Genomic DNA, 15,072 nt, shown 5'->3' on the forward strand with positions numbered 1-15,072 from the left:
TAATCAGTGTCTTCGTGATCACTAGAAATCTATAAGCAGGTGTGTTTGATTAGAGTTAGAGCTAAACTCTGCAGGACACCGGCCCTCCAGGACCGAGTTTGCCCACCCCTGCTCTAGTGTCTATGGACAGAGCACCTTTTTTTGAATCAGAGGAATGAGGTATTCCTGTACATCACTTTACCATCTGACCTCGATTACAAAAGTACCAAGTCCTTCACTTTCACCACAAGTGAGAATCTGCGTAATATGATTGCACCAGATCACATTAGTGCCCTTTGTTTAGTCACAAGGCATTAAACATTGGGGATAAAAGCAAGCAGAAGTTGTCCCTGTGTGCATGAGCCTTTAAAATAACACAGACTAGTGTTCTTACATACACTCAAGCAGCCTCATAGCAATGTGTTATAGTCAATTTAAACTGAAACACCTTAGCAACACCCTTGGAACCAACAACTAACAGCCAATTGTTGTTGTCTGTGTTGACCTGAGTGTTCTTGGTTTGTCTTTGTTTTCCCGCAGGAGAACACATCACAGTGTGGCAGCGCTCACTCTTTACACTGTCCGCTGCCAGTTCTGCTCTGGGTTCAGTTATTGTTGCTTTACCTCATTCTACGATCGTAATCCCACTGCCTTCAGTGTTCCTGTCCCCCATCCGTACCACACTCTGGTCCTCTCCTGACATCCTCCTGGTTTTCCGGCTCTCTGTCTCATCGTGAGGTGCATTCCAGCTGTGTGCCGTTACAGCAGAGCATGATGGGAAACGTGTCTTAGTACCCCACTCAGAAAAAAAAACTGTCTTAAATAGTTTCTTCTTTATATTTGGAAAAACATGACGAGAATCTTTCTGCTGCCGTGAAGTGTTTTTTGCTTGCCAAATCCAAAAACAGGAAAGGACCTGGCTCGTTTTTTTTTTTTTTAATACTGAAACATGAGACATTTTGACGGTTGTTATAACAATCTCGCATTGTGTTAGAGTCTTGCTTTGTTCTGGATTTAGTGCCAAACCCTGATGTTTGTGGATGTCCAAATGATGGGGATGCGCAAGTTCTGTTCAAGTATTTCGTTCGAGGCTTTCTTGCCAAAAGAGAATGCCATATCATTGCAAACTTCTTCGTTTAGTGGAACTGAGTTTTAGATTTCATTTAGCTTATTTACAGCTTTGTCGAATGTCTTAAGGACATATCTTGTGTATAAAAACTGCTGCCTGGTTTGTTACCCAACAGTGCCTTGGCGCACTTGTCCAAAAGGACCAACAATAGCACTGGAGGTGGATTTGACTGTCCCTGAATGAATGCTGGAGAAGATATAGTATTGAATGTTAACTTGACTTTGGTTTACGGTATAAAGCCCACAGTATACTTCACGTTTTATGTGAATGCTACGGTTAGCATACAGTGTGTGACATGAATTTTAGCATCAGAGTAGTATGCTTGTGATGTGCTTGCAACGAGCGATTTTTGTAAACACAGATTGCACATTTATTTTGAATTGTTTTTTGTACTGCACAGTTTGTCCACAATGTGTCACCACTGAATTGGGTTGTTCTTTTACAGTCAGAAAACGATGGAACCGGATTAGCAAAAAGTTTATTTAAAAACTGTAGAATTTTAAATATCTACAAGTTTAGTTTAAACGAATGCAAATGAGTTTTATCAGTCATATCTTTTGAAGAGGAAAAGTTCGGAAGGATTGACAGGAATGAATCTACTATTGAATGCAGCTGAAAGGGCATCTGCTGCATAAAACATATGGCAGAATAGTTGGCGGTTCATTCAGCTACTGTAGGTTCACACCAAATGCGGAATTAAGTGTTTGTGAGGAAAAATTATATACAAAGTCAGTGCAAATGCTTGAATAGAGCCGAATTGTTGTGTGGTTTGAATAACCTGCAATATGCAACGCGTTTGCCGTTAACTCGTAAAATTTTCATCAAACGTAAAGTTTAAATAATAGAGTGCAAGTGTAAAACCCACCTACTTTTGCATTTAGTCATTTGGCAGATGCCTTTTGTGGTAGCGATATACAATAAAGGAGAAAACCTGAGGGGGAAAAACATCCTGTGAGTAAACTAGAGCTAGTGACACTAATGCGCATGTTTCAAATCCAAGCTATTATGTAGAGTATACTTTGGAAGGCTGTGCATTCAATTGTGCATGTATAATAAAGCTCCAAGTATACCCTGCTGTTTACATAAACATGCTGTAAATTATATCGGAACACCAGCAAATTTTTCGCACGATTTTTTTACATTTCTTAGTTTGACCACAAGGTGGACACTGGAGAGAAAAAGCACAGTGGACAATGATGAATCTTTCAAATGCGCATGTGTCGAGCACAAATCAAATGCAGTATACTTTACAAGAGTGTGTGCAAATGCTAACTAGCATGTAAAAAGAAACATGAAGTATACTTTGGGCTCAAGGGTGAATGTCACCAAACCTGGCGAAAGTTTGTACTGTATTTTACCCCAAAATCAAAATGGAAACACATCACAAAGAAAATGCAGCATATTTTGAGCATTATGTTTTTTAAAAAGCACATTTTTACTTGGAAATACATTTTATTATTTGTTTTAAATAACGGTAGCATTTATTATCCTGCCTATTTAAATGATTAATTAAAAGCACAGATATCATGCTATCATTATTAGCCTATTTTAAGCACCATTAAAGTAATAATAAAGATAACAAAGCACACTTTTGTTCATTGTCGCGTCAGTGTAATGGAATAAAACACTTTCATTAATATAATGTGAATTTAAAAATGGTCAATTTTACTGTAAAATAGTAAAATTCGATGAGCCGAATGCAACAAAATTCTACAAATACTCTTCATTTTTAAGCACATACAAGATTTTCAGTTGATTTTGGGGTGATTTTTTGTGAGACTCGTTTAATGGCGTTCAGTGTGGGTTTTTTATTACACATACCGATTCTTGTCTTCAGAAAGGCACTCAAATAGTTTCAACTTTTTTCCGATGTAAATACGGTTATTCCACACTGAGTTGATCAAGTGTGTTTTAATGAATGGAATGCAAGCTGATGTCTCGCCGTCCCGCTGCATGCTGGGAAAAAAAACTACGAAAAACGCTAGTAATAATTCGCATTGATTTCCGAACATTTTCCGAAAGGACACTGGACCCTTAGAGGCATTTGACGAACCAACTTTATTTCCTTACAGAGTTCGTTGACGCTGTCGAAGGGTCAATATGTATTTATTTTTAAGGATACTGTATGTATATTGCTTGCGAAATGTATCAAGTGTGAGTTTTCCGACGCTTTCATGCTTTTATTGAAATGTTTTGGTTTTATCGCAGATGTTTTGTTGCTTTTCGCTGATTACGTATTACATTTTAACAGTCGATTTAGACTAAACAAAATGAGTTAAACGTCTTTTTTCATGTTAAAAAAACATGGCCACACTAGTACTTCCAAATGAATCAGACTAGGATTTTTCTGAACTGGACTGAAGGGATTTGGCTTGACGTGTTTTGTATCGTAATGGCTTGAGCAATACTTTAAATTATGTCGACTAATGCAAGCGAGTGCTACCGAACTATAATGTAAAGAGAGCATGAAATCAGTATTGAGCCGCTTTATTTGGATGACTTTGGTTCAGGCTTGTCTTTGAATATCGGCTCTATGTTTGTATGTAAGCTTTGAGCGTTCTAACAGTATTATTTAATGCCGATAAGAGTATTTATACTATCGTCTTTATGTACAATTTCTTTCTGTGTTACATTGAATTTACTGATGTGAATAGGAATGTTTTCATTATGTTTTGTTTATGTTTGTTTGTTTTAATTTGGATGTTCTGCCAATGTTTGTTAACTATGTGAAAGGGATTTTTCTTCCCTTTCTGCGGTCTTCCATATCACTTCATTTTGTACAGATGGCACAAATTTATCAAGAAAGGCTAACTTTGTATCATACTGTGTCATTCACTTCTGGGAGATGTTTATATGAGAATTGGTGAGATAAAGACATTCATATTTTTCACGTCAACTTGGTATGGGTGTTTATTATTTTTGGTTTAGAAATATGTATCTAATGAGGAATAAGTTTTTATTATTGCAGGCATATTATATGATGGCTGATACAAGTTTAAAGTTTTAATCCTTTCCTGAAAATTGTGTATTTCATTATGTATTACATTATGAGACATATATACACACCAGCCACTTTATTAGGGACACTTGTCCAACTGCTTGTTAACACAAATTTCTAATCAGCCAATCACATGACAGCAACTCAATGCATTTAGGCATGTAGACATGGTCAAGGCGATCTGCTGCAGTTCAAACCGAGCATCAGAATGAGAAAGAAAGGTGATTTAAGTGACTTTGAACGTGGCATGGTTGTTGGTGCCAAACGGGCTGGTCTGAGTATTTCAGAAACTACTGATCTACTAGAATTTTTACGCACAACCATCTCTAGGGTTTACAGAGAATGTTCAGAACAAGAGAAAATATCCAGTGAGCGGCAGTTCTGTGTGCGCAAATGCCTTGTTGATGCCAGAGGTCAGAGGAGAATGGCCAGACTGGTTCCAGCTGATGGAAAGGCAACAGTAACTTGAATAACCACTCGTTACAACCGGAGTATGCAGAAGAGCATCTCTGAATGCACAACATGTCCAACCTTGAAGTGGATGGGCTTCAGCTGCAGAAGACCACACAAGGTGCCACTCCTGTCAGCTAAGACCAGGAAACTGAGGCTACAATTCACACAGGCTCACCAAAATTGAACAATAGAAGATTGGAAAAAACAATGCCTGGTCTAATTAGTCTCACACCATGTCATAAAGCATGAATCATCTTAGACTGGTTTCTTGAACATGACAATGAGTTCACTGTACTCAAATGGCCTCCACAATCACCAGAACTCAATCCAATACAGCACATGTGGTTGAATGGGAGATTTGCATCATGGATGTGCAGCCGACAAATCTGCAGCAACTGTGTGATGCTATCATGTCAATATAGACCAACATCTCCGAGGAATATTTCCAGTACCTTGTTGAATCTATGCCGTGAAAGATTAAGGCAGTTGTGAAGGCAAAAAAGGCGGTCCAACCTGGTTCCAGTAAGGTGTACCTAATAAAGTGGCTGGTGAGTATATCGTGCGTGCGTGCATGCGTGTGTGTGTGTGTGTTTATACATTTATTTAATTATAAAGTATTTCTTTTCAGAGACAATAGGTGGTGTTCACCTTCGTATCCTTTTAGTTTTGGCTCTCATCTCATTGACCTGGGACTCTGCAGCATCAGCAGGACCTTTATCCTTGGTCTGTAATGGTAAAAAGATTAAAACACAAACAAATCTGTCTTCTTCACGGATATGAAGTATCCTGTTGGTGAGTTTTATTACTTTTTTGAAATTTTGTCACTTTAGAATTATTAGGTTCTATCTGCGTTCTGAATAATTTTGAGATATTGAGCTATTTAAGATTCGCATTCCATATTCATGTCTAACATTTGTTTTTTTTAACAAAAAGTCTTCAAATGTAAACAACTTATAAAAAAAACATCCCATAATGTAAATAAGTTGTGATTTAATAAGAATATGTCAATAACTCAATTTTGACAAAAATGTCAGATAGAACCTTATAATTCTAAGGGGATGCTTTAACAACATCATATCTTTATTGTCGTCCTCTGCATCGTTAAGTAGTACAAGGTGTTAACGGAAAGTAGAATAGAAAACAAACACTCATGCAGTATAGCAAAATATAACCACATCAATGTATTTTGCTTTTGTTGTATCCTATTATATTTTTGTTTGGAAGAAGTCTAATTCCTCTTAGTTTGGCAGGATTGTTTTTATATGTAAAAAGTTCAATAGTATTAGCTCCCTTAAGGATTTTTTTTTCAATTGTCTACAAAACAAACCACTGTTGTCCAATGACTTGCTAATTAACATAGCATGCCAATGTAACCTAATTAACATGGTTAAGTCTTTAAATGGTGCTTTAAGCTGAATACCAGCACCTTGCAAAATAACTAGTAAAATGTTATGTACTGTCAGCATAGCAATGACAAAATAAATTTACATAGGTTAATAACATACATTAGTTATTAGAGGGGTTACATTTAGAAATATGTTGGGGGGAAAAAATCTCTCCATTAAACAATTCAACACGAGAATTCATATTTCACAGGAAGCCTAATTGGTCTTCAACTCTAAGTCCATTTGAGAAAAGTTTCACCTTTTGTGATCAGGGTTGAGGCATAGTGTGAGTTAAATCCACACTTTGCTGATTATGCATTAGAAAGCACTTGAGCAACAACAACGCTAACACCTACTCTGTGATTGCTGTGTTTTTATCCGTGCTTGCCTTTAGTCTACACTTCCCCTAAACATGTACCATGCACGTTTTTAAAGACTAATTTTCAGGTGTTTTAAATGAACACAACGTTTTTAAAAAATATATAATTCTTTGTAGTCCATTTTCAGATTTAAAGTTGTGTCTCAGATTATGCACCTATGCACTAATACACTTAACCCTATAGTGTAGAGTTTAGTGTCATACCAAGTGGAACACTAACCATTTCCCAGGCGACATTTAACAGTTAGATGAATAAATGACCAAACTACCAAAATGTACCCATTCATCTTCGGGATCTGGAATAATCCAGTTCAAAACTGACACAGGTTCAATTTACTAAAACTTTTATGTTAAGCTGCTTTGACACAATCTACATTGTAAAAGTGCTACAGAAATAAAGAGGAATTCAATTGAATATCTTTCCCAATCCATAATCAATAAAGAAATCCAACTTCAGGGCCAGATAGCTCTTCCCCTTCTACTACATGAGTAAAACTAAGAGCGCTGTGTGCATGGAATGTCCAACGATCCACACTTATGCATCCACAATCAATGCGTCATCCGGGTATTTAGAGTGCACTTCTTAATAGAATTTTCAAGCTGAAGGCACTACTTGCACTTTGTACACAACAAGAGTAGAGCATACTACTTATGCACTACCATAAAATAGTGCATAAGTGTTTGATTTGGGACCTTTTGTCCCAAAAATGCTGTTTTCTCGTAAACCAAGGGTGTCCAAACTCGATCCTGGAGGGCCGATGTCCTGCAAAGTTTAGTTCCAACCCCAATCAAACAGAATTGGGCTAGCTAATCAAGCTTTTGCTAGGCTGTCTAGAAACATCCTTGCAGCTGTGTTGAGGAAAGTTGGAGCTAAAATCTGCAAGACACCGGCCCTACAGGACCAGGTTTGGACACCCCTGGTGTAAACAAACAGCCAAAATGCATAAAAAGTTTCCCATTTTGTCTGAAAATGTTGTGTAAACAGCCCCTAAAATCCTAACCTTTCTTTACTGGTGTGTGTTTCACCATCTTCACTTTTGCCAAGGTGAGCTCTGGGTCATCAATATCTCTCTTCAGCTCACATCGTTCATCCTCCAGTCTCCTCTTTTTTGGCAGTCGCTTTAGCATTGATTTCCTCCTCAAATCTCTGCTGTCTCTGAGAGATTGGCCTTGAGCTGGATCTCACTCTTGATGAGCCCTTCACTTCGCCTTCAGGGCCAGATCCAGTCTTCTACAGAAGAGGCTTGATCTTTAAAGTGTACTGCACCTCCTATAGTGTATACTTGGAGTGTTCACATTTGTACTCGGGTCAACATCAGTGGAGGCCCAGAGTTTCTCTAAAGTGCTCTTGAGGTCAATGAACTGACCCTCTAGAATAATTCGCTTTATTTCATACTTTTTATTGCGGAGTGAAACTTACACAGGACTGTACTTCTTTAATACTTCTGAACGCCTCTGCTTGAAATTACCCAAGTGGATTCTGCTTGGGAAGCCCTTTCTATTGACCTTATTCTGCAATGCGGAAGTGTGATTGTTTCTTATTCAGTCACCTATGGAAGAAATGACTAGGAATAATAAATGGCTGAAAATGCTGTAGAACTATTCGCTGTACAAACAGGTGTGTTAATGACTACACATAAAAAGTAGCATTACTTAAAACAGTCCTGAAATAGGCAAAAAAATGTAGGGTGGTGCTTAATTTCGTTCTTTGGGAAATGATTTGATTGCTGAAAGATAGGTATTGCTAACAAAAGGAAGGAAGATTGATGAATGGACTAATTCAGAGCAAAAATGAAACAACCACTGATAGCCCCGCCCTAAATTACTGATAGCCCTGCCCCAAAGTACTGATCGATGCCCCCAAATGACTAATGGCCCTGCCTTAAGGGACTGATGACTCCACCCTAAATCATGCCTGTCAACACTGGGATGTGAAAATAGGGATACGCCCACCATAATAAGGGATTAACCCCACCACCCCCACCCTCATTTTTACAACATAATGATGTGCACAGATACATCGTTTATAACAAGAACTACTTTAGAACAAGAAAATTACATATTTGATGGCGACTAACTCTCTTCCAACATTTGAAATTCACTCTTGAAAATGATCAGTGATATATGCAGCTTATATATAGTTTGTGGAGTTTGCATGTTCTCCTTGTGTTGGCGTGTGTTTTCTCCGGATGCTCCAGTTTCCCCCTCAGTCCATAGACGTGCGCTACAAGTGAACTGAATAAGCTAAATTGGCGGCTGTAATGTATGTGTGTGAATGAGTCAGATGGGTGTTTCCCAGTGATGGGTTGCAGCTGGAAGGGCAGCTGCTGTGTAAAACATATGCTGGATGAAACACACCTTGAAAGAAACCACTTTTTTTTTACTCTGTGACAATTAATAAGTAACATTTTTCTATCATGTTCCTCAGTGTATCAAAACTTGCACTAAGTAAAGAAGTAGGCCATTTACTTTTATAAGAATATCCTACAGGCTTTATTCTGAAAACTAGTAGGTTAAGTGTGTATTTGTGGCTCTGTTTTGCCTTTGGTCACAAACTCATGTCTGACCTTTACTCTGGAGCAGTGCAATGCTTTTAGATTCTCTGTAATGTTGAGGATCATACCTGTGGGTGATTTTATTCATGCAGCCCTTTTTATATGAACAAAACAGACTTTAGAGAAGTGTCTGTATTGTTCCGTGCTGTGTTCCCATAAAAACACACACTACAGTAATTTATCGTAAATACTATAGTGTTTTTGACAGTGTATTAGTGTATATATTGTAACTTTTAATATATTTTAACGTTTGTTAATGAATGGTGCAGCATACTGTGGTATTAACTCTTTTGCACTGATAAACTGTAATAAATAATATACTTTAGTTTTTACTACAGTAAACTGGTGTTTTGAAGTATAATTCACCCTACCACAGTCATATCACCGTGCAGCCAAAGACCGGCTACTCACTGAAGCTAAGCAGGGCTGAGCCTTGTCAGTACCTGGATGAGAGACCACATGGGAAAGCTAGGTTGCTGTTGGAAATGGTGTTAGTGAGGCCAGCAGTGAGCTGTGGTCTGTGTGGGTCCTAATCCCCAGTATACAGAAGGGGACACTATCTTTCAGATGAGATGTTCAACCGAGGTCCTTACTCTCTGTAGTCATTAAAAATCCCATGGCACTTCTTGTAAAGAGTAAAGACCCCCAACCCCCCACCCCCTTCATGATTATGAAGCGCTTTTGGTGTATGACCATACACGATCAATGCACTATATAAATACACACATTACATTACTATAGTCATTTGTTTATATTGCTATATTTGTTGTATTACCATAGCAACTATATAATTAGAATCAAAACATTGCCGCATATATATGTAATATATATATATATATATATATATATATATATATATATATATATATGCATGTGTGTGTGTGTGTGCGTGCGTGCGTGCGTTTGTGTGTGTGCGTGTGCAAATAAATGCGAAATATATATTTCCTCTGACCTCGTTGACTTGAGGGAATTGTCATTTTTAACAGTTTTGGGATTTTCATAAGCCTGCAGATGATTTGCGGTAATGTTTTAAAATTTAAGCGACCCCTGGTGGACATACGAGTATATATATTTTTCGACTTTATTTTAAGGATTCCAAGATACAATATAAATAAACATTTTAAGAATTGAGTAATATAAAGTAACAACATGTACTTACTATGTGATTAGGGTTTGGATAGTGGTTATCCTAGTGCTTGTAATTATGCATAATTTATTATTGTCGTCATACATGTGTCACTCTATCAAACAAGGACAATGTAAAATAAAAGTGTTACAGATCTTTTTTTAGAAAGTCTTGTTATCTTCTTGTAGTTTAGCCATCTGTGTTTCACCTTCTGATCACACACTATTGAATACAGTTATTCCTGTATTAGATGTTCAGCTAGTGGGAAATGGCAATTAGTTATAATTATTATTATACTATACTGCTTATCACAGCAATATTTTATTATTTCTACAAACATTTTCTCATGAAATCCTCATAATATAAGGGACATTCTGCCAGAAATGTACATTTTCACTTGCCTGACCTTTAGCTTGTCATCCTCACAAAATCATACAATTCAATGATTGAACACATTCTTGACCACTGCCAGCTTCTCCATCAAAGATGTCACTTTTGAGTCATAGCCTTAAAGGTGTATTGCACATATTGTATGTTAAATTTAATGCAAATGTGACAGGACTGACAGAAACATGGGGACTATTGTAAATGTAGGCCTATTTGTATTATATATTTGCAGACTTCATAATTTCATGATTTTAATCAATTGGTGTGAATGATAACAACTTAAACTGGCTATTTCTGAAGTATTTTTTTCTTCCTAAATAACAGTTTTTAGCACAACAAAACTATTAAAGCTGTAGGTTCAAAAGGAGAATGACAGGGTTTGTACAGTTGCGTTTTTATTAAAGAACAAAAATCTGAGAACCAAATGGTTGACATATTCCTTTACAGAATAACTCGCAGAAATCAAACATCAGTCCATTTTAGACATTTTTGGGATGATTGGGATTTATGTTTTTATTTCAGGGACAGATAATGTACGTTTCTGCATTCTAAAACCCAAAAAGTTAAGATATTTGAGGATACAGATTGCAACAAACCATTTAAGTTCAAAAACTAATCCTAATGAGTACTGTGAACTTAATCCATTTGAGTAAACAAAGCAATTTGAGCACACAAAAACCCAATAAATGAAGAGAACTCAAACCAACTGAGTACTGTAAAATCCAATAAGTTAAGTCAACTCAAACCATTTGAGGGAACGGATTGTTACAAACTATTTGAGTTTAAAAAAAATCTATATGAGTACTGTGAACTTACTCCATTTAAGTTGAAGTAATGAGGTATTTAATTAACGCATTACCTTCAACACTGAGTGCAAAACTCTTTTCAAATGTGTAGTATTAACTTTCAGTCAGTTTTGATTTAACTACACACATTTCATTTGATGAAGTTGACTGTTGGGTTTTACAGTGTGGTAGAATGTCTGATAAAACATTTGTGTCTGTTTGTAAAGATGTTTTTAATCTTACTGTACCATGAATAGATCTCCTACTTTTTATTTAAGTAAACTGCTGAAAATCATGCTGTAATTGGTGAATTTTCTGATGCATATTCTCAATAATGTTTCCACATTCTTTTATAGTTGATTAATGGTTCAGATTACAGAACGGAACATATATAGGCTACTTTTATGTTGATAAAAATCACAACTTTTAGGTCAAGGTCAACTATATTTATATAGCCCCTTAAAACAACATGAATGTTGACCAAAGTGCTTCACAAACATGGCAACAATAATAAACAGTTAGAAAGACAGGACAATATATGCTACAATAAAATGTAAAAACTAAAAATAAATATTAAAAATCTATATAATCAATGAGTCCTAAAAAAAAAATTTTTTTTATATTAATAGGCCAGAGAGAAGAGGCAGGTTTTGACTGATTTAAAAAAAAAAAAAAAAAAAACACTTAATGTAGATGAGGCTCTAATTTCTATAGTTAATGTGTTCCAAAGTTTGGGAGCATAGACTGCTCCAAAAACTAGCAAATTCTTTAGCTGTAATTGGATAATTATAATGGGACCAAAAAAAAAATTCCTTCAGCAATATAATAGTTCTTATCATTTTGCTCACTGGTTGAATATTAATGTAACGAAAATTTAAAGCAGCTATTGGGCACAATATTTGACATCTTGAAGACATATCCTGCGTTTGCAAAACAATAAAGCTTTGTGAATAAGAATACTTAATTAAAAGTAATTATATTAAACTGGGGAAAGTAATTTATTTATTTGTTTTAATCAAACGCCTGTAACTCCGTCTGGATTTTTGTTCTTTTTTTTATTATTATTATTTTTTATCAATAAATGCATTTTTTATAGAATACAAGAAAAATAACATCACTAAATTGAAGTGAAAATACAATAACAAAACATTAGGAAAGAAGAAAAAAAACTTTACAAAGCCTCAATCATTAAGAAAAAATATTATCATAAGCTTTAGGAAACTTATTATTATTATTATTATTATTATTATTATTATTATTATTATTATTATTATTATTATTATTATTATTATTATTATTAAGCTTAAGAGATTCAATATTGAACGAAATTTCAGCAAGAAAAGTATTAAATCTAGGTATTGCCTTTAGGAACTTATTTTATGTAAAAAAAATGTACAGTGTAACAAAACATTAACAATAAGATCGAGAGCAGGATCATTACATGAGAAAATAACAGAAACCGAAATATATCTTTAATAGACAAATAAATTCAAATTAGATTTAAATAAGGACAATAAATAAAAAATTTATGTTGCAAAGAAGTTTAACATGAATTTTATTTATTTATTTATTTTTTTTATTGAATGCTTGAAAAACATTAACAACAAATGTCATCAATCAAACAACAACAATCCAGGAGTTTTCAGTCATTTAGTCCAAGATAAGAGCCAAGTCCTTCATCAAAGTCCTTGTTCGTATTGCTTTTTAAGGTTGTTGATCCTACAATAGACTTAAAGTACATTTTCATTTCAATTTTAAATTTAGGGGAAAAAGGTTTACAATTACAAAACTTGCTCTTGTGAATATGAAATTTGGCCAACTAAAAAAAATAAGGTTTATAAAATAAGTATTATTTTCCTTTTCACATTCATGCAAACCAAAGATAACATTCTTAAATGTAATTTCAAAATCTGCCTTCACACAATCTTTTATAAAATCAAGATCACACCAAAATGTCATTGAACGAAGACAGTTCCAAGAAGTTTAACGTGAATTTTTTTTTTTTTTTTTTTTTTTTTTTTTTTCATTTTTTTTTTTTTTATTAACTTCAAGAAACTGTATAATATAACTTAAAATACAGTAAAAGATAACAGTTCTTTTACACAATAATCACATTAGATGCACAAGATAAAGAACAAAACCAAAATACAATACATAAAATAAACAAATAAAATTAAATAAATACAATAAAAATTTAAAAGACAGTGCAATAAAAGAAAATAACTATTCAAGTAGCAAGAAAGATCTCATCATATTTGCTCAAGAGAGAAGCACATTTCTTATTTTCAATTAATCTAAGCGATTTAATTAAGTGTTCTATTTCACATAGGAAGTCTATAAAGATTGGATTTTTTTTAAGGAACCTCTGTTTGTGAAAGTAAAATTTCCCAACAAGTATAAAAAAGTTCACAGTGGCTTCTAACGACTTGTTTTGGTTTTCAAAATAACAAATAACATCCTTAAGGTGTAAATTACCACTCATATTAACCTTGGAAAAACAATATGAACTTAAATCATTCCAAAACAGTGATGACACGTTACAAGAAAAAAATAAATGACAAATGTCTTCACGCTCATTCTTACAAAATGTGCAACTATCAGTAACATCACAAAATTTGGATAAAAGTGCATTACATGGGTAAATATTATGCAGAATTTTAAAGTGCACCTCTTTCATTTTATTAGGAATACAGAATTTATATGGTAATAACCATGTTTTTCTCCATTGAATATTAACAATTATGGAACCCCAAAAAAACTTTCCTCTAGGAGTAATTGCATTATGTGACTGGGACACTTGACGTATGAACTTATTATTGCATTCTTTAGTAAGAATAGATTTTCCTCCTAGGTATAACTGTGATAATTGTTTGGAACTTGTCTCATAACTAAGAGCTGCTTTCATCAAACATAGTAATCCACTAGGTATAGCCTTTATAATTGACTTAAATTCCATGTATCGAACAGGGAATTGATTAATGTTTATAAAACTCTCATAAGTTAAAAGATCCCCGTTACAATCAAAAAGATCAGAAACAAAAATAATGTTTTTGTTAAACCATTTATCCCAGAAAAAAGATTTATTATTTATCTTAATGTCTACATTATTCCATAAAATGGTTTTGTGGGGTGAGAAATTGTGGCTGTAAGTCAGTTTCCAGGCTAATAGAGCTTGTTGATGGAATTTAGCTAATTTAATAGGCAATTTACCAACAGAGTAATTGCATTTCATTAAAAAAGAAAGGCCACCAATCTTTTTAAATATATTATTAGGAATAAAATACCACATAGAGTCTGAGCTAAGCAAACATCTCTTTAGCCAATTGATTTTAAATGTATTATTGGTGTCATCAAAATTTAGGACTTCAAGCCCCCCCCTCACTCCTTTTATTTGATAACACATGTTTCTTCAATTTGTGAGGTTTATTATTCCAAATAAAGTCAAGAAAAACTTTATCAATTTTTTTAGAGGTGTGATTATCTACTGCTAAAGATAATGCGGGGTACACAAATCTAGATAATCCATCTGTTTTGGTTAAGAAGACTCTGCCTAGAATTGATAAATCTCTTTGGAGCCAACTGTTAAAAATATATTTTACTTTAGATAATCTTGTTGAAAAATTCAGAAACTGTCTGCTAATTAGATTTTTTGTTATATTAATTCCTAAGTATTTTACTTCATTTTTGATTGGTATATTTTCAATTTTTGCATCTAAGGTGTCGTACAAGCAAATAATTTCACACTTTAATAAGTTTAGCTTGAGTCCAGAAGCATCAGAGAATGCATTAATAATGGTTAAAACTGGAGACACTTGATGTTTATCCTTTAAAAATAGTGTAGTGTCATCTGCTAATTGTGATATGCGAATCTCTCTGTTAAAGATATTAATACCAAC

The 15,072-nt window shown here is 34.5% G+C and overlaps 2 protein-coding genes across 2 annotated transcripts in view; one reads left to right on the plus strand and one right to left on the minus strand.

The window, feature by feature from the left end:
- Positions 1–4,004, plus strand: part of cacna2d2b (calcium channel, voltage-dependent, alpha 2/delta subunit 2b) — a 64,452-nt gene extending 60,448 nt beyond the window's left edge. Inside the window, exon 38 of the mRNA XM_056448321.1 lies at positions 520–4,004. Coding sequence (XP_056304296.1) covers positions 520–621 — 102 coding nt within the window. The 3' untranslated portion in view covers positions 622–4,004. The remainder of the gene's footprint in view (positions 1–519) is intronic.
- Positions 1–15,072, minus strand: part of LOC130216386 (protein NLRC3-like) — a 229,101-nt gene that overhangs the window by 126,043 nt on the left and 87,986 nt on the right. The window lies entirely within an intron of this gene.

Source organism: Danio aesculapii, chromosome 22 (assembly GCF_903798145.1).
Source record: "Danio aesculapii chromosome 22, fDanAes4.1, whole genome shotgun sequence".
Lineage (NCBI taxonomy): Eukaryota > Metazoa > Chordata > Actinopteri > Cypriniformes > Danionidae > Danio > Danio aesculapii.